Source organism: Stegastes partitus, unplaced genomic scaffold (assembly GCF_000690725.1).
Source record: "Stegastes partitus isolate 25-593 unplaced genomic scaffold, Stegastes_partitus-1.0.2 Scaffold183, whole genome shotgun sequence".
Classification (NCBI taxonomy): Eukaryota; Metazoa; Chordata; class Actinopteri; family Pomacentridae; genus Stegastes; species Stegastes partitus.
Window position 1 is genome coordinate 505427 of NW_007577914.1, and position 21958 is coordinate 527384.

Below are 21958 nucleotides of genomic sequence, written 5' to 3' on the forward strand. Positions count from 1 at the left end.
GCCTTTAATGATAGTTGAAAGAGAAAGATAGACAGAGAAACGTGGAGAGGAGAGTGGGGGAATGACATGCTGCAAATGAGCCGCTGGCTGGAATCGAACCGCAGCCGCTGACTAGAGCCCCTGTACATGGGTCGCCCGCCTTACACGCTAAGCTATCCAGGCGCCCCATTATTAGTATGGTTTTAATAACCATACTAGGTCCAGCTAAAACATCTTACACTCTGTGACACTCACCAATAAGCCAGGTGTCTTCAGCAGCTCCTGCTTGGAGACCCACAGAACTGTTCTGCTCAATGAATGAGTCGTGCGTTCCTCCAAGCCACCGGGCAACAACGTTGGATAGCCACAAATGCGCATCGCAAATTATCTGTACGTTGACTGAATGAAACCCTATTTACAAAATTAAGCTTGTTTTGTGATGCTGCTTTGAATGCAATGTGAGTGCAGTCTGTGGCTCCCACTTATGTTTGGGAATCCGGCGATGGCATTAAGTCCCCGTTTGATTTGGGCTCATCGGTGACGGCTGTAAGGGAACTGGATGTAGGCTGGGGGCAGGGGAGTTATGGCATCCAACACTGCCGGCATGATCCTGCTCAGTGGTGGCTGGAAATGCCGCATATGTCTCCAACCTCACGCTGGAATGTGCTGGTGGTCAAAATCCCTGAATGCTTTCTATTTGTAGTTTCACTTTTCACTTTTTAGATTATGTGCGTACGCATGGTCAGAGTTGTGCTTATATTTATGCACATTCCTAAGTATAAGTACAAGTTGATAAATTCCATACTTTGCGTAGGAATGTTCGTACGCACGCTCTATGCACATATCTGTGGGTATGCACTGATGATAAATGAGGCCCCTGGTCTGTGGTCACCACCTGCAGAACCACTCCCTTATAAGAGGTTGTCCTGCTAACTGCCTCTCATTTCCACCTGTTATCTGTTTCATTTGCACAACAGCAGGTGAAATTTATTCACAATCAGTGTTGCTTCCTGACTGGACAGGTTGATTTCACAAAAGTGTGACTGACTTGGAGTTACATTGTGTTGTTTAGGTGTTCCTAGGTGTTATTTTTTTGAGCAGTGTATAATACTCAGTTATTTCTCATTCACAACGTCAGAGTATTCAAGAGTCATTGTCTCTGTCTTCTTCGGACTCAACAACATCATGACTGCAGTTGCTGCATGTAGTGCCTTGACAGAGTCCACAGGCCCAGATGCACGTGACCCCATTTGTCTTGCAGCTGGAGATGTCTATGTACTCATCCATGTCCCCTGCACATGTTTTCGGCACATGTTTTGTGCAGGGAACATGGACGAATACATAGACATCTTCATTGACACAGAAGCCACAAAGGAGGCAGTGATTCAGGCTTCAATTTTCCAGTACATTTATCATGGAGCAGATACTATATTGGGTGAAATTTGGTACAACATGTTCTCAAGGAGGCTCGGTGGTTAGCAGGTGGTTAGCTAGAAGGCCACCGGTTCACGTCCCAGTGAGGACAACCAGGACCTTTCTGCATGGAGTCTCCATGTTCTCCCTGTGAAGCGTGGGTTCTCTCCGGGTTCTCCGGACATGTTGAGGTTAATTGGTGATTCTAAATTGTCCGTAGGTGTGAATGTGAGTGTGCTTGGTTGTCTGTCTCTAAGTGTAGCCCTGTGATAGACTGGTTACCTGTCCAGGTGAATCTGCCTTCACCCTGAGTCAGCTGGGATAGGCCCCAGCTCCCCGCGACCCTAGTGAGATAATGGAAGGATGTTCTCACCCAGAGACTCTACCTCTAACAGAGGGTGCTGCTGCACAGCATTCACTCTGCAGACCCGGGACTGGATCCTTCTCCAGTCCAGTGACTATGGATGAACATTAGGTGTGCATGGGTATGAGCCAGGTCCAACACTAGACCCTATGACTCCTGAGGAGCTCCTGAAGTTCACAAGCTGTAATTGTCATAGAGATTGCAGCAACCGGCGGTGCAGCTGCAAGACAAATGGTGTCACGTGTATCTCGGCCTGTGGACTCTGTCAAGGCACTACATGTAGAAACTGCAGTCATGATGTTGTTGGGTCTGAAGAAGACAGACAATGACTCTTGAATCTTCTGACATTGTGAATGAGAAATAACTCTGAGTGTTACATAAGTAAGTGAAATAAAAGCTACTGTGAATATAAATGTAAACGTGAGTGTGGCCTTTTTCAACAATGGAGTGTTTGTGGTGAAATATGAATGTTTACAATCAACTCAGAATCATGAAAAACCCTGATTTGACCCCTCATAAGGTACTTAAGGCCCGATTTTTTTAAATTATTTTTTTAATTCGATTTTTCGTCAATCGTTTATCGGTACCCTAACTTGAGCAGGTTTGTTTCAGGGTTTCCCATGAGAGTTGAACTTCAACATTTTAAGGCATGTTATTACACACCTACAAACAGAAATTGTTGGGTAACAATTTAGTTGGCAGATTTTTGAAAAATCTCATAAAATGCCCTTACTATTTGTGTGTGCTGTGTAAATCAATATCTGGATCTGTTTTCTGGCATTTGACATGACCCACAGATTATACTGCCAAGGCCTGCTAGAGAGCAGGTGAAGACTACTGTTATGTTCCTGGGGAACTACAGCACAACAGTCATAGACGTCCCTTCAGGGAACACGACTCTGGTGTTGAAGGTGCGGTGGCGTGTTTTTCTATTACCTGCTTAGAGCGAATGTGATAAATATTTTTACAATACTAGAAGCCTATAGCTCAACAGCACATCTGTGAGGCTGTACTTGAGTGAAAAGGTCACTTCAGCATGTAAACAAGCTCATGATAATATTATTGAGAAAAAAAAGGCAAAGTCAGGGGATCAGCTATGACAGTTTATCCCCTTGGAACTCTACATCTACATATCCATTTCAGTTTCACTAATTTGGGGAAAATGAAGGATACTCTTAGTACAACTACAAATACTGCTAATGTCACAAACTATTTAATACTATTTATTTATGGGGCGCCGCTATAGCTCACCTGGTTGAGCTGGCGTCCCATGTATAGGGCTACAGTCCCGATGTGAAGGTCATGAGTTCGAATCCCACACATCCTCCCCCATTCTTCTCACCCACTTTCCTGTCTCTCTCTCACTGCACTATCCAACAAATGCCAAAAAAATGCTATTTATTTATTATATCACATATTAACTACATTATTTCAAAGATCTCAATATCAAAGATAAATGAATGCAGAATATAGTTTATACTTGGATGTTTCTGCTTATGCATTGCTGAAACTTTTGCTGTAACTACCTTTTTAAAGATGGTGCCATCAACAGAACCTTTACCTTTCAAAGTGTTTCTCGGTTATATGGATTTCCCCACTGAGGCAAATCATATAGCGATGACACAAATGCCTAAGGAGGGAAACACAAAAGGTAATAAATGTCTTTGCTTATGGTACAGGATTCAAAACAGATTTTCAATGCATTACTTGAGTATTTGTGTGTTTGAAACAGAGGAGAGATACACGTGGCTACTCAGCCCCGGGAGTTTAAAAGGAAACACTGGAAAGCACTATGTTGTGGTGAGGCCCATAGTTGGTCCTGGCATTAAATCCATTAATGCCAGCTTATCGATTACCCCAATCACCGCCTCGTGTAAATACTGGAATGAATCACTGTCCGAGTGGTACGAGAACGGATGCCGAGTGAGTACAGGAACTCAATCTACCTGTCATGCAGAACACGTCGTCTAAACTCTAATGAAAATAAAGATTGTTTTCTTTCCAGGTTGGAGCAAACACCACACATTTGGCGACCCAGTGCCTCTGCAACCACCTCACCTTCTTTGGCAGCTCTTTCTTTGTCACTCCCAACCTCGTCGATCCGTCACGCACTGCTGAGCTTTTTGCAACCTTTGCAGAGAACCCAGTGGTTGTGTGCTTTGTGGGGGCACTCTTTGTGACTTACCTTTTGGCGGTTGTTTGGGCACGGCGAAAAGACATCCAAGACACTGTCAAGGTACGGCATCTCTCCAGCAGCAGGAACAGTAGTGACATTAGGTGTCTTAAGAGAAAGTATTGGGGAACTGCAACTTTACACATATGTTTAAAAGTCTACTGCATAGGTGTAGTAGAAAGCAATAATAGGCCTTTGTGACTAATTTCTCATCTACATTAACACGCCTGTATCTGTCTGTATATTCTTTACTTTTGCCATTATTAATAACGTTAAGTTTTATAAAGGAAGATTTTTTTTTGTCTTAGATGTCCATCTCTTCAAGATTTCCCAGCAGCTTTTTTTTTTTTTTTTAAACAAATTTTCCCTGGAACAAAAGTGCCTCTATTGCATTGTTAACAGGTGAAGGTGACAGTGCTGGAGGACAACGACCCCATGGACGAGTACCGTTACCTTCTGAGTGTCTGCACTGGGCATCGTATTGGAGCTTCCACTTCCTCTCAGGTGAATATGTTCAGTCAGAGTTGCATGAAATAAATGGCTAGATTTGGCATAATAGCCTAAAAACATAACATCTTACAGATAATTCTGGGAGAGCTTGTAACTCCTCAATATGCATAAAATGAATACAAATATCAGAAAAATCAATATAAACATACATGAGTAGGTGGTCAATGTGATGGAACTGTTGCATTCAAATGGCACTGGCATGAGTGAATCAGCAGATAACAGTAATAGAACTGCTTATGATGTTCATGCTGAGCAACTGCATCAGTATGAAATGATGTTACTGGACACACACAGCTGCGAATAAGCCAGCTAATATCAAACAGATCAAACCAACAACACAGAAATCAATGCCATCAGTTTAGTCATAGAAACAATTAGTTTTCAGTCATTTAATTCACCCAATTATGACAGAATAACAAATAAATTCTGTTGTTGGTAAAAAATAAATAAATAAACGTGCAACACTCTTTTCATATCTGCATTTTCACCTGGAGGGTCATGGTTGCTACCGTGGCCCTGGATGCTGGCCTCAACAACACATGCTGATGGTCCCTGTCTGCATTCAGGCTGACCCTGGCCCTCTGTGGACTCTGAGCTATCATGCTGTCAGTCTGACCTGCAGTGTCCCTGCTCTCAGTGTTCTGACCTGCTACTGACTTCTTTTTAATAAATTTTTTAAAAATGTCTCCTCTCCCTTTCATTCTCTGTGAAACATATTTATTTATGCAGCTCCTTCTTGTCTTTTCTTGGACATCAACCGACGTTCGCAAGTGTCCTCTCAATCCAAACTAAATGCAAGTACCCAATCAAAAAGCACCTTACGTCTTTGGTGCATTCAGTGGCAGTTGGACAACAACGCTGCGTTCAAGAGCGTCGTAATTTGGAGGTTCTGTATTGGTAATATCAATTTCAAACAAATTTTTTTTGGGGGGGGGCACATGGGGTGGCCAATCAGATCACAGGGGAGAGCCAGTGCCCCCCCCTGTGCCCCCACAGTAGATCCGCCCCTGCCTCCACCTACATCCCTCTTATACATGAAGGTAATGTAGGTGTCAATATGTTGCATTTTGAACTGTTTCAGGTAGCGGTGACTCTGCTGGGTGCAGAGGGAAACAGTGAGCCCCACCATCTGATAGATTCAAACAAACCTGTGTTTGAAAGAGGTGCGATGGATATGTTCCTGATAACTACACCCTTCTCCCTTGGCGACCTGCAGGGCATCAGACTGTGGCACAACAACTCAGGGAGCCATCCTTCCTGGTAGGAAAACACAAATATCAGAGCCACTCAAAAAAACAAAAAGCAAAAATACAGCTTTGGAACATCGTTTGAAAGTTGTCATTTTAGGGCAACTTTCTGGACTGTCAGCTACAGTGTTAATATAAGCTTTGGCACTTGTTGACAGGAATAAAGGTCTATAAGGATTTCACACGATCTGGGTTTTCTTAGGTATGTAGGCAATGTGATGGTGCAGGATTTCCAGACGGAACAGAAATGGTATTTTCTTTGCAACTCCTGGCTGGCGATCGACACCGAGGACTGTTGTCTGGATAAAGTTGTTCGTGCTTCAACAGAGGAGGATCTAAAGAGGTTCAGGTAGAGTAGAGGCATGGAGGCGATTTGGCTGGCAAAATTACACACACCGACACACTGAAGTCTAAAGGCTGAATGTCAAACCCAGATTCCGATTTTTTTAAATTTGGATTTGAATAATGAGAACAACAGTCAGATGCAAATGAGACATACGCACATGGACAAAATTGTTGGTATCAGTAATGAAAGAAAAACCCACAATAGTCACAGAAATAACTTGAATATGACAAAAGTAATAAATAAAAATTCTATGAAAATTAGCCAATGAAAATCAGACATTGCTTTTGAACTGTGGTTTAACAGAATTATTAAAAAAAAAAAAAAAAAAAACTCATAAAACAGGCCTGGACAAAAACGATGGTACCCTTAACTTAATATTTTGTTGCACAACCTTTTGAGGCAATCACTCCAATCAAACAATTTCTGTAACTGTCAGTGAGACTTGTGCACCTCTCAGCAGGTATTTTGGCCCACTCTTCATGAGCAGGCTGCTCCAGTTGTCTCAGGTTTGAAGGGTGCCTTCTCCAGACGCCATGTTTCAGCTCCTTCCACAGATGTTCAATAGGATTTAGATCAGGGCACATAGAAGGCCTCTTCAGAATAGTCCAATGTTTTCCTCTTAGCCACTGTTGGGTGATTTTCGCTGTGTGTTTTGGGTCATTATCCTGTTGCAAGACCCATGACACTTTCTGACACTGGGCAGCACATTTCTCTCTAGAATACCTTGATAGTCTTGAGATTTCATTGTACCCTGCACAGAGTCAAGACACCCTGTGCCAGATGCAGCAAAGCAGCCCCAGAACATAACAGAGCCTCCTCCATGTTTCCCAGTAGGGACAGTGTTCTTTTCTTGATATGCTTCATTTTTGCATCTGTGAACATAGAGCTGATGTGCCTTGCCAAAAAGTTCCAGTTTTGTCTCGTCTGCCCATAGGACATTCTCCCAGAAGCTTTGTGGCTTGTCAACATTCAGTTTGACAAGTTCCAGTCTGGCTTTTATGATTTGTTTTCAACAATGGTGTCCTCCTTGGTCATCTCCCATGAAGTCCACTTTGGCTCAAACAACGACGGCTGTACCTTGACCTTGGAGTTCAACTTTAATGTCTTTAGAAGTTGTTCTTGGCTCTTTTGTTACCATTCGTATTATCTGTCTCGTCGATCTGTCATCAATTTTCCTCCTGCAGCCACGTCCAGGGAGATTGGCTACAGTGAATCTCAAATATCTGAATAATATGTGCAACTGTAGTCACAGGAACATCAAGCTGCTTGGAGATGGTCTTATAGCCTTTACCTTTAACATGCTTGTCTATAATTTTCTTTCTCATCTCCTGAGACAACTCTCTCCTTCACTTCCTCTGGTCCATGTTTAGTGTGGTACACACCATGTCACCAAACAGCACAGTGACTACTTGTAACCCTATAAATAGGCCAACTGACTAATTACAAGTTTGTAGACATCTGTGAAGCTAATTAGAGGACACACCTTGATTGAACATGTTCCTATGGTCACATTATTTTCAGTCTTTTCTAGGGATACCACCATTTTTGTCCAGGCCTGTTTCATTTCATCAATTCTGTTGAACCACGATTCAAAAGCAATTTCTGATTTTCATTGCCTAATTTTCATAGAACTTTATTTATTATTACTTTTGTCAGATTCAAGTTATTTCTGTGACCGTTGTGGGTTTTTCTTTCATTAACCGAGGGGTACCAACAATTTTGTCCACGTGTGTAATAGCTGGTTTTGGATTTCAGTTTGATTAATTTCAGATTTGCTGCAAAATGTAAAGTAAGCTTGATTTCTACCCAGCAGGCAGGAAGTAGTTCTAAAATGACCCCCACTGGCAGGTGTATGAGGCTATCAGCATTTTTAAAACATCTAAACACATATGCATCTGATTGACGAATAAAGCACATACACAGTCAAATGGTGACAAGGGAAAGTTGCAATATGAAAGATTTGCATTTAGAGAAGTCTGATAAATCACTATGTATCACCAAATGAGGAAACGATGGTGATTGAGCTTTTAACGCACTGAAGTTATATCAAAGTCCTTGTATGTGCAGTTTTACAAACTAGGCGTCTGTGGCGACAAGCCAATGCAAAATCACAACAGTGCAAACTTAGTGATGTGTGTTCCATCACCCAAGTTTTTCCTCATCTCAAAAGACTTTTTCATGATGAGAAATGATATAGCATTTATAGAGCACTTAATTTTGTGTTTTTTCTTTTAAGATCAACACACAATACAAGAGAACAGAAGATAGCAGCCTGCTTCCAAAATAATACAAGGTTAGGTTTGCCCCTGTTCTACAGTGGTTGGTAATGAGACTGTTTTATTTTCTGACCTTTACATTAAAATGAGAGAAGTTTATGATATTGCACTGCCATGTTTTAAGTGATATTAGCAAGGATAGCGTGCAATAACAGGGTAATTTTGCCTTTGCCATTAAGATGTAGAAAAATAGAAATGCACTGCAAAACAACATACCGTCAGTGTTTCAGACATGCCACCAAAATTTTCCATCCAACCATCTAAATAAGCCAACAGGTGACAGACCCCAACCTTACATGTAATCACATCAAAACAAATTTTAAGAGGTACAATGGGAGGGGGAGGCGTGCTTATTTTATAACACTTTATGTTGCTGGAGTACCTAAAAGAGAAGCAACCATAATATGTGTGAAACAAACTTATTTGTGACTAATAATTGAAAGCAATAAATAACCACAAGGCAACTCCAGAATAAAAGCGAACTTGAAAGTAGTAAAAACAGGTAAGCAGGGTACCACAGGGAGATACTGTCGCGTACCTCAATTGCTATCACCACATGAGCATACTGCGACAACTGAGATTTCAGTTTACACTGCAAACTACACTGCAGTGAGGAGTAAATATAAAACACACTCAAGTGGCCACCACCATTAGGCCTGCCACACTGCATGCAAGGAGGTGAATCCCTTGAAATACTCCCTGCGGCTTGAGCTACAGTCTATAAAACAAACAGTTCGTTCAGTTCACTGACACAACTATGGAGGGGGCTGACTCGACACAGTTGAATTTAGCTTGGTACCAGTGAGCCAAGCCAGGCATTGTAGACAAGGCAAAACAGCAATCTAGCATTTAATCTTTCTCTGTCAGAGGTTCTAAGGAGGGACCCATACAGACAGTTGGTTGGCTATCGAGCCATGCAGGAAGACACAAGCTCATCAACAGAAAGCTACAGGGCATAAATCATCACCAGGACACAGCTCCACTACATCTGCACAACAAACAGTTCTACCATACCTCAACCAGGATCCAGACAAAGAGGCCCTGATTGCTGCCACCTGGCTTTTTATAGGGAGGAACCCACAGAGGGCAGCGTCCCCACTCTGCCATCCCTCACATACAGCTAAGAAAGCTACAGTGTAAAGTTTTGTTTGGTTTTGGTTTTTTCCCCCCAGATTTTATATTTGACTGCGAACCAATTAAGAGTTTAAGTCAACAGGATTAAAAAAAAAAAAAAAAAAAGACTGAAAGCACAATTAAAAACTGTCATTTTTCTCCTCTCTCAGTTGAGTCCCTGAATATTCATCCTACACACTGAGCTGGTGATTTACTGAGGATTCATGTCTTTTTCTTTTAGTCCTAAAATGCTAAATAGCTACGGATCTATACCAAGGTTTCCCTGCAGCAGAAAAGAGATTAAAATAAGATGCTAATCTATCACTAACTGGCAGTTTATAAAGGTTTAAAATGTATGTATTTCACAGTTTTGCTTTTGCCTTCCAGTAATTTGTTCTTCATGAAGACAACAAAGGATTTCAGTGACGGACACCTCTGGTTCTCTGTGGTCAATCGACCAGCAAGCAGCACCTTCACTTGCGTACAGAGAGTATCCTGCTGCTTCTCCTTGCTGCTCTGCACCATGCTGACCAGCATCATGTTTTATGGGATCCCTACAGACCCATCTGAGCAGACTATGGACCTTGGTACGCCACATTTTTCATTACAGTTCAAATTTCTCTTAGAAAAAAAGGCCCCTTATCTCATTCCTGTCACTTTTTCTGTGTTCAGGTCACTTTGAGTTTACCTGGCAGCAGTTCATGATTGGAGTTCAGAGTTCCCTCATTATGTTTCCAGTGAACATCCTTATAGTCAGTATCTTCAGAAACACTTGTCCTCGGGAGACGTCCTGTTGCCTGCGCAAAACAAAGAAGCCAAAAGCCCTTGAGAAGGACAACACTTTGTTGACTGTTTCCTCACAGACTGCTACCAACACTATGAATGCCAATGCCACTTTAGACACCATCATTAAGGTCCGTGCTGGAGGGTGTGTGCTTGATGCCTACCCACACATTTTGCACTGAATATTAAAGGGCTACTGAACTAAATCATGTTATTTTACTGTCATTCATTATATACAGTTTCATATTTGTATTCAGAAGAACACTTTTCTTTCCTAGAATATCACAAGAACTACGCATACACTCTCTAAGAACATAAAAAGCAACATCCTATGCACGGAGTCCGACTTTGGGCCTGGAAAACAGACTGATATCAATGGTATCCTTTCCGTGGTGGAAGACTTCATCAAACAGAACAACAAAAGCAGTGACAACGTCACAGCAAAAGCGCAGCCTCAACTACCAGGTGTGTTGTGCTCTGGATAGTGGATACAGTTCACCTGACTTGGGAACAGTGGTCTCATTGTACAGCTCAGACGGGAGTAATAGAAAGTTGAGGGTCTATTCCTTTCTCTGCTTCACTCTAATGAGCATGATGGCGTTTTTTTAAAAGAAAGAAAAAAGCTAATACTTGATGCAGAAGTTTTCCTTGTCGCATATAGTTTGATATGATTTTCTGAGGCACAATGCAAAGTTTTAGTCAGGAGCTAGTTTATAAAAGTTTGCTAGAAACAGGCAATTGGACATGGATACACCCAGAGTATTATTAATTGATGCATCTGTGCATTTCCACAAATACACCCACTGTAGCTGTTGCTACTCAGTCTATAGCTGACTCAGAAGCTACATCTGCTGTTTGGGACAAATAAAACAGACTGCATAATGGTCCCAACTGTCAAAAATCCATGTAAAATATACAACCTGAATATCTACTTTGCTTTCCATCTGAACGCTCCTCAGCATGTGACTCAATTCTTTAAAACTGCCATTAATCACTTGTTTACAGAGAACTTATGTACATTTTCAGAAAGCAGCGCCTCTGTGCACCCTGCGCCAACGGAGGAGTGGATTCAGAAGAAGAGCAACAAAAGCCAGTATCTGTACAGGCAACTGTGTCACATTGACAAGGAGCTGAGTCTGCTGGGTCCCTCCAGCTTTCCCACTCCCAACAGCTACAGCCGGGCGCTGCAGCAGGTCCAGGGCATGAAGGGGTTCCTCGAAGAGCAGCTTTTCACATCCAACTCTGTTGTCCAGGATGACCTTAGCAACAAAAAGTACCAAAGTCTCTCAATAAAAAGCACCACACTGTTGGATCTGCATGGCTTATCAACAAATTGTCTATATTTAACGAGTATGCCAGGGCACCAAGTCATATGATAGTATTGCAAAGTGAAAAATGCTTTGATTGTATGTTCCTTTATTATCTTTTTGGGTATCTATTTTTCATGTTTTTGGTTAAAACTTCAGGAAAGTGCTCTCTTAAAAGATAAGAGCACAGTTCCTGATAGTTTTGTGACTTACAGTTAACAGTTTAAAAGATGGTCCTTGTAATCAACATTATTGTAACTTTGAAAGGAGTTTTCAAACTGAATAGAGTATCACATAAGTTTCAAGTCACTGCAATTTAGTTTTTTCAGAGGGCCGAAATGACTGACATCCAGTAGCTGATTGGGCCGTAGATTTGGAAAGTGACTGTCAGTAATTTAGAAGAATATTTTTGTGTTTGGAGGAAAAAGGCATACAGTATTTCACTCTTGCAGAGAGTTAGATAAGAAGATTTAAAAAAACTCAGATTTTTTTATGTTAAATATTAGGCTACGGTCAAGGATTGATTAACATAAAGACTAGAAGCAAGGGAAAGCAATTTGTCTGTCAAAAGTTTTAAAGATTTGCCTGCCAGCACCTCTGAGTTTTCCTAGGTTAGATGTTACAGTTTCTTTTTTTTAACCTCCACACAGACAAATCTTTCGGTTATAAGTGGTGCTTTAACTATCTCTCGACTTGGAAACATCCAAGTTACAGATTCTTGCACCTGGCAGCTGTTTACCAAGAAATAATTAGGAAAAGTAAGCCTTTGTTAGACCTCAATGAGTCCTTTTACAGTTCACAAAAAAGAGACTGAACAAACATAGTAAAAATAGATACATATCTATAATTTAGAGGTGATGAATGGTGAATTTGACAAACTTTGGACTGATCCAGGAAAACTGTTTGTCCATTTTCAGTCTTTACATTAAGCAAATCCAGACTGCATCTTCGTATTAAAAAAAAAAAGGGACAGATATTGATTTAAAGAAGCAATGATCCACCAAAATGTTGAATAATTTGGTGATGATGGGCTAAAATTTGCACTTACTATTGGACATCACTTACTAAAGTTCCATTTAAATGTCATTTAAATTCATAATGCTCAAGCAAATTGCTGAAGATGTCCTTCAAAACAAATGTGTATTTAAGTGGAAATGTGTTCTTTCTTTCCTCACTTTCAGGGTCAGTCCAGCAGACAGCTCTGATGATGACAGCAGACATAAAAAAAGGCTTTGCTGTCATGGAATGCTGCCCTGGTGGTTTATTTTTGTCGGCTGGCTGCTTGTGATTGCCACCAGTGTTGTGTCGGGATATTTTACGATGCTTTACGGGTTGAATTTTGGGAAAGAACGCTCCATTAGCTGGTTGGTTTCCATGATTGTCTCGTTTTTTCAGAGTCTCCTCCTCATTCAGCCACTGAAGGTGAGACAACGTCCATTTGATTTTAATTTAAATAACCTTAATATTGAATGTCCTAAATGTTTAAATTCACTTCTGTTTATGCCTCTTACCACAGGTGCTGTGTATGGCAGTCTTCTTCGCACTTATAAAAAAAGTCGACGAGGAAGATTTTCAAAATGTGGCATTTGTGGGAAATGACAGAAATCCAGGTAAAAGAATAAGTACTCCCCAAATATAATCTCTGTCTTCCTCAAATAAGATAATGTTCAAACAAAAAAATAACTTCACCCACAGGTGACTGCAAGGACCAACAGATAATCAGACGGGATGCTGGCCTATATGCACCACCTCCTCCTGCAGATGTTGAGAAGATGAGAAGGAACAGGATTTTAGAACAGAAAGCCTTTGCTCTCCTCAGGGAGATTCTGAGTAAGTAGATGGTCTTTTTTTATTGTCAGAGACAGACAACCAAGCACACTCACATTCACACCTATGGAGAATTTAGAATCCCCAATTTACCTCAACATGTTTTGGACTGTGGGAGGAAACTGGAGAACCCAGAGAGAACCCACGCTGCACAGGGAGAACATGCAAACTCCATGCAGAAAGATCTCGGTGTTCTCACCGGGATGCGAACCAGCGACCTTCTTGCTGCGAATCAACGGTGCTAACCACCGCTGCACCTTGCAGCCCATATGATGCACAAATGTTGTTGTGATGTTTTCAGCAGGAAGTTTTCTTTGAGTTCCCAGAATGTTCTGGAATAATGTTCTCTAGAAACTTTTTAAAATGTTTTGTAATAACCCTCTTAAAATGTTAAATGACAACCTTGCTAGAATATGATGCATTAATGTTGCTGTGAAAAGGAACTTCGTTGCGGGCGGTTTGTGAATATCACAGGGGTTTTAGAGAACACGAAGCACTTCAACAACGCACATTTGCACTTTGATGAAACTTCTGCACTTAAAACAAGCACTTTATTAACCATTTTGCACATAAAAACAAGCAGACATTCGCACACAGTTCATAATTGATGGTAATTATTAATTGAATGCGTGGTTCGCCTTTGTGGTTCACCACCCGCGGACACTCGCGGGTGATTGACGGCCACCTGTAAAGCAGAGCGCCAGTGTTATCATTACATACGTGGGATTGATCAGTCTCGATAACAGAGGTGTGTGTTGTTAGGAGAAGACTGTCTTTTCTCCGCTGGATGCACACAAATATACATTGGAGCCTGGCCATCCTCCGCTGGATTCACAGGCTACAACAGAGCACAAGTCAAACAGAAAAGAGGCATTCTCTCCCCTTATACACTGCCTGGCCAAAAAAAAAGTCGCCACCAAAAAAAAAAGGTCATACACTCTAATACTTTGTTGGACCGCCTTTAGCTTTGATTACGGCACGCATTCGCTGTGGCATTGTTTCGATAAGCTTCTGCAATGTCAAAAGATTTATTTCCATCCAGTGTTGCATTAATTTTTCACCAAGATCTTGCATTGATGATGGTAGAGTCTGACCACTCCGCAAAGCCCTCTCTAGCACATCCCAAAGATTCTCAATGGGGTTGAGGTCTGGACTCTGTGGTGACCAATCCATGTGTGAAAATGATGTGTCATGCTCCCTGAACCAGTCTTTCACAACTTGAGCCCGATGAATCCTGGCATTGTCATCTTGGAATATGCCTGTGCCATCAGGGAAGAAAAAGTCCATTGATGAAATAACCTGGTCATTCAGTATATTCAGGTAGTCAGTTGACCTCATTCTTTGAGCACATACAGTTGCTGAACCTAGACCTTACCAACTGCAGCAACCCCAGATCATAACACTGCCCTCACAGGCTTGTACAGTAGGCACTAGGCATGATGGGTGCATCACTTCACCTGCCTCTCTTCTTACCCTGATTCGCCCATCACTCTGGAACAGGGTAAATCTGGACTCATCAGACCACATGACCTTCTTCCATTGCTCCACAGTCCAATCTTTATGCTCCCTAGAAAATTGAAGCCTTTCTTTCCGGTTAGCCTCACTGTTTAGTGGTTTTCTTAAGGCTACACAGCTGTTCAGTCCCAATCCCTTGAGTTCCCTTCGCATTGTGCGTGTGGAAATGTTCTTACTTTCATAACTAACTAACATAGCCCTGATGTCTACTGTTGTTTTTCTTCGATTTGATCTCACCACACGTTTAAGTGATCGCCGATCACGATCATTCAGGATTTTTTTCCGGCCACATTTCTTCCTTGAAGATGATGGGTCCCCACTATCCTTCCAGTTTTTAATAATGCGTTGGACAGTTCTTAACCCAATTTTAGTAGTTTCTGCAATCTCTTTAGATGTTTTCTCTGCTTGATGCATACCAATGATTTGACCCTTCTCAAACAGACTAACATCTTTTCCACGACCACGGGATGTGTCTTTCAACATGGTTGTTTAGGAAATGAGAAGCACGTCATTGCACCAGTTGGGGTTAAATAACTTGTTGCCAGCTGAAAGATAATCGCCCATGCAGTAATTATCCAATAGGAGGCTCGTACCTATTTGCTTAGTTAAATCCAGGTGGCGACTTTTTTTTTGGCCAGGCAGTGTATAATCAACCGCCACCCCTCCAAGCTTCCTCATATACTGATCGGGGTTTTAATTATATTGCCTGGGATTTCTGGTTACAACATGTTCCTGTGGAAAGATGACAGTGCTTAATATGAGCACCAGTACTCCCACTATTGTGCAGACTGCTAGAACAGTCCACGAGCCCCACAGCTTAGGTGGGCTCATTCTGAGTTTGTTTTCATGTCTTTGGTCTCTCTGGAGCAGGAGCTGGTGCACACAGTGTCCAGTGATACCAAGTGTCACCTTTACCCCGGTGTCTCACAGCGTGAGAAGTCCGCTCCGTGATCTTAAAGGGTCCTGTCAACCTGGGTTCGGACCACTTCCGTTTAATGGCCTTCAGATACACCCATTGGCATGTCGGAGGAGTAGCTGGTTCTGCAGGTTCAGTGTCAGGGGCCACCTGTTTGGAGAAACTAGAGACAAGCAACTTGAGTTGATCATGAAACAGTTTATACCCCATGAATGGTTCTGTTTGCCCTAACACTGATGCCCCGGGCCCGGGAAACTGCCTGCCTGTCATAAGTTCATACGGGGTAAACTGAGTCACACTGTTCACCGTGCTTCGTATGGCCATTAGTGCCACTGGAAGTGCATCCACCCACGTCATACCTGTTTGTCGACAAATCTTTCCCAACTTAGTTTTCACATTCTGATTCATCCGCTCAACTTTTCCTTGTGACTGGGGGTGATACACTGTACCAAACGCATGTCTTAGTCCCAGGATTTTCTCCACATGTTGTAAGTCTTTGTTCTTAAAATGTGTCCCATTATCTGTTCTTTTTTTCTTTGGACACTTAGGTCCTTCGGACCTCCCTCTCCCAGGGCGCAGTCCCAGGCAAAAACACTGATCACAGAAGCACTACTAGCCTCCTAACTCATTCGGTTTCGGCTTGTAGTGGCCTGACTGTACATTGAGCCGAGCGCAGCTGCCATCATCATGCCCGACCGGCCAGTGACCCAGTTGATAGTGATCCCCAGTTCACAGAACAGGACCCCGTAATGTTTATTAGCCACCCGGTTGGGAACCGACAGTCTAATCCCTACCCCACTTCGCGATAGGAACTTTGACCGTTTTCACCAGCCTTGCCTGTTCACAGAGGTCGCCTCTTGCGCACCTCTGCTAGGTGTGGGCTGTCACCCACGTACCACGCCTGGCCTACACACCTACATGCGACCAGTGCGCCAACTAGACAATACCTCGGCAGTATGTTCATTCATACTTCATCAGACACGGGGGCCTTCAGTCCTCTCCCCAGCACTATACCACATCTTTAACGTGCCCTCAGAACTTTGCAGTTCCGCCACCGTCTTTTAGGGTCTAGGTTCGGGGTGCCTAATCTCCTTCCCTAAACCCGTGTCGTGGTATATAATGTTGCACCAGGAACTTTATCACTGTGGCTGCATCCTCTCTTCCGGCTGCCACAAATTTAGGCCATCCTGTATAACTGTCTACTGCCACTAGGAGGTATCTTAGCCCTCTTACAGGCATTATCATGTCTGTATAATCTAATACTATTTCCTGTCCTGGCAGCTGTGGCAATGGGAACTGTCCCTGATGCGGTTTCACTGCTGGCTTAGGGTTCATGCTTCAACACACACTAGAGCCTTCCATGAATGATCTGACTATGTCTTCCATGAATGGATGCCACCAATAAGCTAGCTTTCTTAACATTGCTCTCCCTCCGATGTGAGCCAAACCATGGGCCTCTTCCAACACACTCTTCCTTAGTGATTGAGGGAGAACTGGTCTACCATCTGGAGCCCTCCAAAGACCATCTATCTGTACTGCTCCTCTAGTCTCCCACACATGTTTCTCTGATTCATCAGTTAGTTGCTGTTCCTGCTTCAGACTTTCTACAGATAGCTCTGGTAATAGATCTGTTAGTTCCTGCTCTGCTAATAGCATCATGAACTGTGGCTGATACCCAGTCACCCTCTTTGCTGCTGCATCCGCACATTCATTTCCCTGGGCTATCCAACCTCCTTCTCTGCTATGTCCCTTGCATTTTACCACTGCCACTTTCATTGGTAACAACAAGGCTGCGGCTAGCTCCTTCATTTCCTTTTCATGTTTAATCGGTGTCCCTGTTGTAGTGACAAACCCTGCATTCTTCCACTGTGGCAAGTCCACATGTACCGCTCCTACCACATAGGCTGAGTCTGTGTAAATAGTGACCGCTTTCCGTTGAGCTGCTTTCAAAGCTTCCACTGCTGCCACTACTTCTGCTTTCTGTGCCGATGGCTCCTCTGTGACCATGCCTGTTTTCACTTCCTCAAATCCTTCCTCTGTTTTTCTTACTTCTGCAAACCCTGCATGTAGCTGCCCCAGCTGGTCTCTATAGCAACACCCATCCGTGAACCAGACTTCACCTTCCTCTAGTGCTTCTGCTTTTAGATCTGCTCTAATCTTGTGCTCTACTCGTACTCTGGCTGCACACTCACGTGGTTCTCCTATTGTCATTTGTTCTGCCATGTTGATCCCTTCATGGCTGTAGACAATATTCGGTTGGGTGAGAATTTTATCAATTCTTGTTTGTCTCAGTGATGACATCGTGAATGCAGCTGAATTCACATATGCCATCACTCCGTGTGTTGTCAGAACTCTGATTTCATGTCCCATCACTATGTGTGCTGTTTTCTGCAGAATTTTTGCAAGCCCTGCCGCATGCCGGGTGCACAATGGGTGTCTTCGCTCTGTTGCATCCAAAAGAATGCTTATATACATCAATACCTTACGTCCTCCCCCTTGTTTCTGGAACAGGACACCGTTTACCGTGTGGCCTGATTCAGAAACATCTAGAAAAAAAAGGGTAAGGAGTAATCAGGAATTGCTAATTCTGTTGCAGAGGCAAGATGTTGTTTCAGCAAGATAAATGCCTGTTCCGCTTCTTGGGACCACGTGAGAGACGCTTTAAGGTCTCTGGGGCCAGTGGTGCGGACCATTTCTCGCAATGGGAAGTGAGAGTAGAGTATTCTGGCACATAGTGTCAGCTGAAACCAGTGAGGCCCAGAAAAGAAAGCATCTGTTTCACCATCTGTGGTTTGGGGTGTGAGAGAATAGAGGTTCAATAGGCTGGAGACAGCACCGGAACCCATGCGGGAAACGAGTCGGCCCAGGAAAGAAACCAGGGGCCGGCAGCACTGTAATTTTTGCCTGGAGACTTTCAAACCTGCCGAGCAGAGATGCTCCAGCAGGAGTTTGGTTGCAGTTAGACATGCAGAGGCAGATGGTGCTGCTAATAAAATATCATCTACATACTGTATAACCACCACACCTTCAGGAAGGGAGAGCGGAGACAGGATGTCACGTAGAACAGCATTGAAAATGCCAGGGGATAAAATGAATCCTTGTGGCAAGCGGGTGTATCGCAACTGGCGGCCATTAAAAGTGAAAGAAAACCAATCACGGCATTGTTCAGCCAAAGGGACACAGAAAAAGGCGTTGGCTAAATCAATACAAGTGAACCAGGCATGCTGAGGTGTGAGCTGGGATACAGCAGTGTATGGGTTAGGAACTGACAGAGTAGGAGTAGCTGTACCAGCATTAATTCTGCGAAGATCATGAGCCATCCGATATTTTCCTGTATTTTGTTTTTCTACAGGCAAAATGGGGGTGTTCCATGTGGAGACCGAGGGTTCCAAAACCTCTTTGCTCAATAAATCAATTTCCCCTACTCCCGCCTCAGCTGCAGATTTATTACGGTATTGCCAAATAGGAGAGGTGGTGGAGAGTTCAAAAACAACGGGTGCAACTGAGTGACAAAATCCCACATCCGCAGGACCAGACGACCAGAGTGAGGGAGGCAATTTCGCTAATATAGCCTACGCATCCTCGTGGTCAGTCCGCTCACGGCCATGTGAGCGGCTGATTAAGGTGTGTTCTATCAATGCAGTGTCAGTGGTGTGGACCTGAATACAATAAGCCTGCTTGGATGGAGAAAAAGTGATGTGGGGAAGTTGGGTCTGAAGCCAGTCTGTGACTAAAAATAACGATTTACACATAGGACCCAAATCCCTGGCTTGATGGTTAGGGTGTATCATTAATGTCGCATGTGGGATGGCTTCAGGTCCCATGCGGTACCAGGGGAGCAAGTTGTCAGGTAGAGCAACAACAGCTACGCCCTCTTGCCCTACATGAATTTTTTCAGCTGAAACGGAAACTGTAGCACCCTCTAAAATTGAAGCAAACTCATCAAAATATACTTCATCCCCATCTCGGTCATTGAACAGAGTGACATGCAGCAGATCAGCGGGAGGTTGGTAGGGGGCCAAAAGAGTAATCCAGGGTTTCCACTCAGTAAAGGATGACAGGAGACCCTTATGTGTCTGGGTTTCTGGCTGATATAATCCCCAATAAATGTCTGCTGTAACACGTCCTTCTCTTTCAAACGGCGTGGTCGTCATCAGCCACTGACCATGTGTTTTCCACCCAAGCAGAGAACAGTTTTTGCTCCATCCCCCTGGTAGAGTGACAGCCACTCCATCCGATGAGCAGAGAATCGTTGCCCCTAGTTTTGTCAATAGATCACGCTCGAGGCGATTAACCAGTGTGCTGTGAGAACACACAAAACGGTGATGTAAAGTCTGTCCAGCAACCACAGTCGTTATTGGTTTAGTGAGGGGCAGTTTCACTGGGGTCCCTGAGAAACCTTCCACCTCAACACAGTCTTGAGACACCAGTTCTTTCTAAGTATTATTGTTGAATGTAGAATAGGTGGCACCAGTATCAACTAGGAGAGGCAGCTCGTGACCATTAATGGTCAGCAGACTCATCAGCAGAGGGTCAGCCCTCGCCCTGCTGATAAGTCCCTCCGGGCCCTGTCAGTAGATCTCGTCCTCCCCACACATCACGTATACTTCTTCACCGCCTCCAGTCCTCTGAAACGCACCTGGGTGAGGCGAACTGTCCGGGTGGTGCTGCCGTAGCATGAATGAAAAAAATACTTTATTTATCCCAGAAGGGAAATTCAATCAAAGCATATGGGGCCTGATAATGTGATGTAAGTTGTTGAGCGGGAGGCGGAGGCTGTGGGCGTGGATTGGGTCGATTATGGGATGGTATCCACGTATTCATTGGGCAGTCCCTTCTCAGGTGGCCAGGTTGGTTACAGCCATAGCACAACAAGGGTCCCCCTTGTCCTCCACCTCTTCCTCTCCCATAAGACCCTCCCCGGCCCAAACCGCGCCCCCGCATTCCCCCTCGCACACCCCTGCCCATGCCCGAGTAAGGATGACGATATGGATATGGTGTAGCCCACGGAGGCGTGGGGTACAGATCGGGAGATACTCCCGGGGCCTGAGGAGCCGGCGGTTCTGGCTGCTGCACCATATTCTTACCCGGCGTCCCCTTTTTATTGTCAGTGGCCTGTTGTCTGGCCTGTTGCAGCTGTAGTTTAAGCAGCTCAACTTCTCGTTTGGCATGCTCCCCTTGATCTTTTTCAATCTGTTCATTAGCTCTGCGGAGGTGGTGAGTCAGATGTCTTTCCCAGAGGTCCTGTGGGCCTCCAGGTACATCAGGATTGCTCTCCATTGCCTCTTTCACTCCTACTGGGGTTCCTTTAAACACTGCTGCTCTGAATAAGGAAAGCTGAACTTGATCAGAGGTCGGATGAGCGCCTGTAACGGCTGCCCATTCCTCTTTGCATCTTTCTAAGTATCGCAGACCATTTTCTCCTGCACCTTGTTTAAAACCAGTGAGTGTAGGGCCCCAGCAGGGACTGGATATTTAACTCTCATGGCTCTGCCCACTTGTGTGGCACAAAACGTGAAACATGTTGAGTTAGGATTAGTATCTACTTTGGCCGCTTTTTCTATCTGCTCTAGGTGCCAGCCTGTAATTTGTCGCCCCAATAAAGCTCTTCAGTCACCCAAAGCCAACATGTGTCCCTGAGTCACAGAATTGAGTTGTGTCATCCATTTTCCTCCCCCCTCTGAGGGGTGTGGCATTTTCTCTAAGATACCTTCCATATCAGTGAATGAAAAAGATTGATATTTTGTTCCCCTACTACGAGTGGTGAACAAAGGAAAAATGCCTCCACCAGACCCGGACCACAAGTTATAGTCATGTCCCGGAGGTCCGGCAGAGGTGGAGGTCGGTCTACCTCCTGGCCACATTTTCATGGAACCGGATATTTCCACAGGGATATCTCCGGTCTCAGACTTTCTCACCCACCGATCATAGGCTTAATCTATTTCTTCCTCAGGCATGCTGTCTCTTCTCTCTTTTTCCTGTTCCCAAAATCCTCTAGTCTACCTTCTCTTAAACACTGTGGAGGGGTAAACGGACTCCTGCTGCTTTTTGATGACCTTACTGATCCTTCTTCACTTTCTCCCTCATCATCTGTTTCTTCTTTCTCATTTGACTCGCGTCCTAACTCTTCCTCTTTTGCTCTCTCGCCCTCCACTACCAGTTCTCTCAGTCTCTGTATGCTATCCTCCA

The 21958-nt window shown here is 43.8% G+C and overlaps 1 protein-coding gene across 1 annotated transcript in view; it reads left to right on the forward strand.

Moving 5' to 3' along the window:
- LOC103356098 (polycystic kidney disease protein 1-like 2) overlaps window positions 1-21958 on the forward strand; it is a 58496-nt gene that overhangs the window by 21509 nt on the left and 15029 nt on the right. Inside the window, exons 6-19 of the mRNA XM_008280148.1 lie at window positions 2554-2667; window positions 3293-3407; window positions 3489-3679; window positions 3762-3992; window positions 4332-4433; window positions 5521-5699; window positions 5889-6035; window positions 9809-10008; window positions 10094-10335; window positions 10483-10669; window positions 11231-11477; window positions 12693-12933; window positions 13028-13121; window positions 13207-13341. Of these exons, the coding sequence (XP_008278370.1) occupies window positions 2554-2667; window positions 3293-3407; window positions 3489-3679; window positions 3762-3992; window positions 4332-4433; window positions 5521-5699; window positions 5889-6035; window positions 9809-10008; window positions 10094-10335; window positions 10483-10669; window positions 11231-11477; window positions 12693-12933; window positions 13028-13121; window positions 13207-13341 (2425 nt within the window). The remainder of the gene's footprint in view (window positions 1-2553; window positions 2668-3292; window positions 3408-3488; window positions 3680-3761; window positions 3993-4331; window positions 4434-5520; window positions 5700-5888; window positions 6036-9808; window positions 10009-10093; window positions 10336-10482; window positions 10670-11230; window positions 11478-12692; window positions 12934-13027; window positions 13122-13206; window positions 13342-21958) is intronic.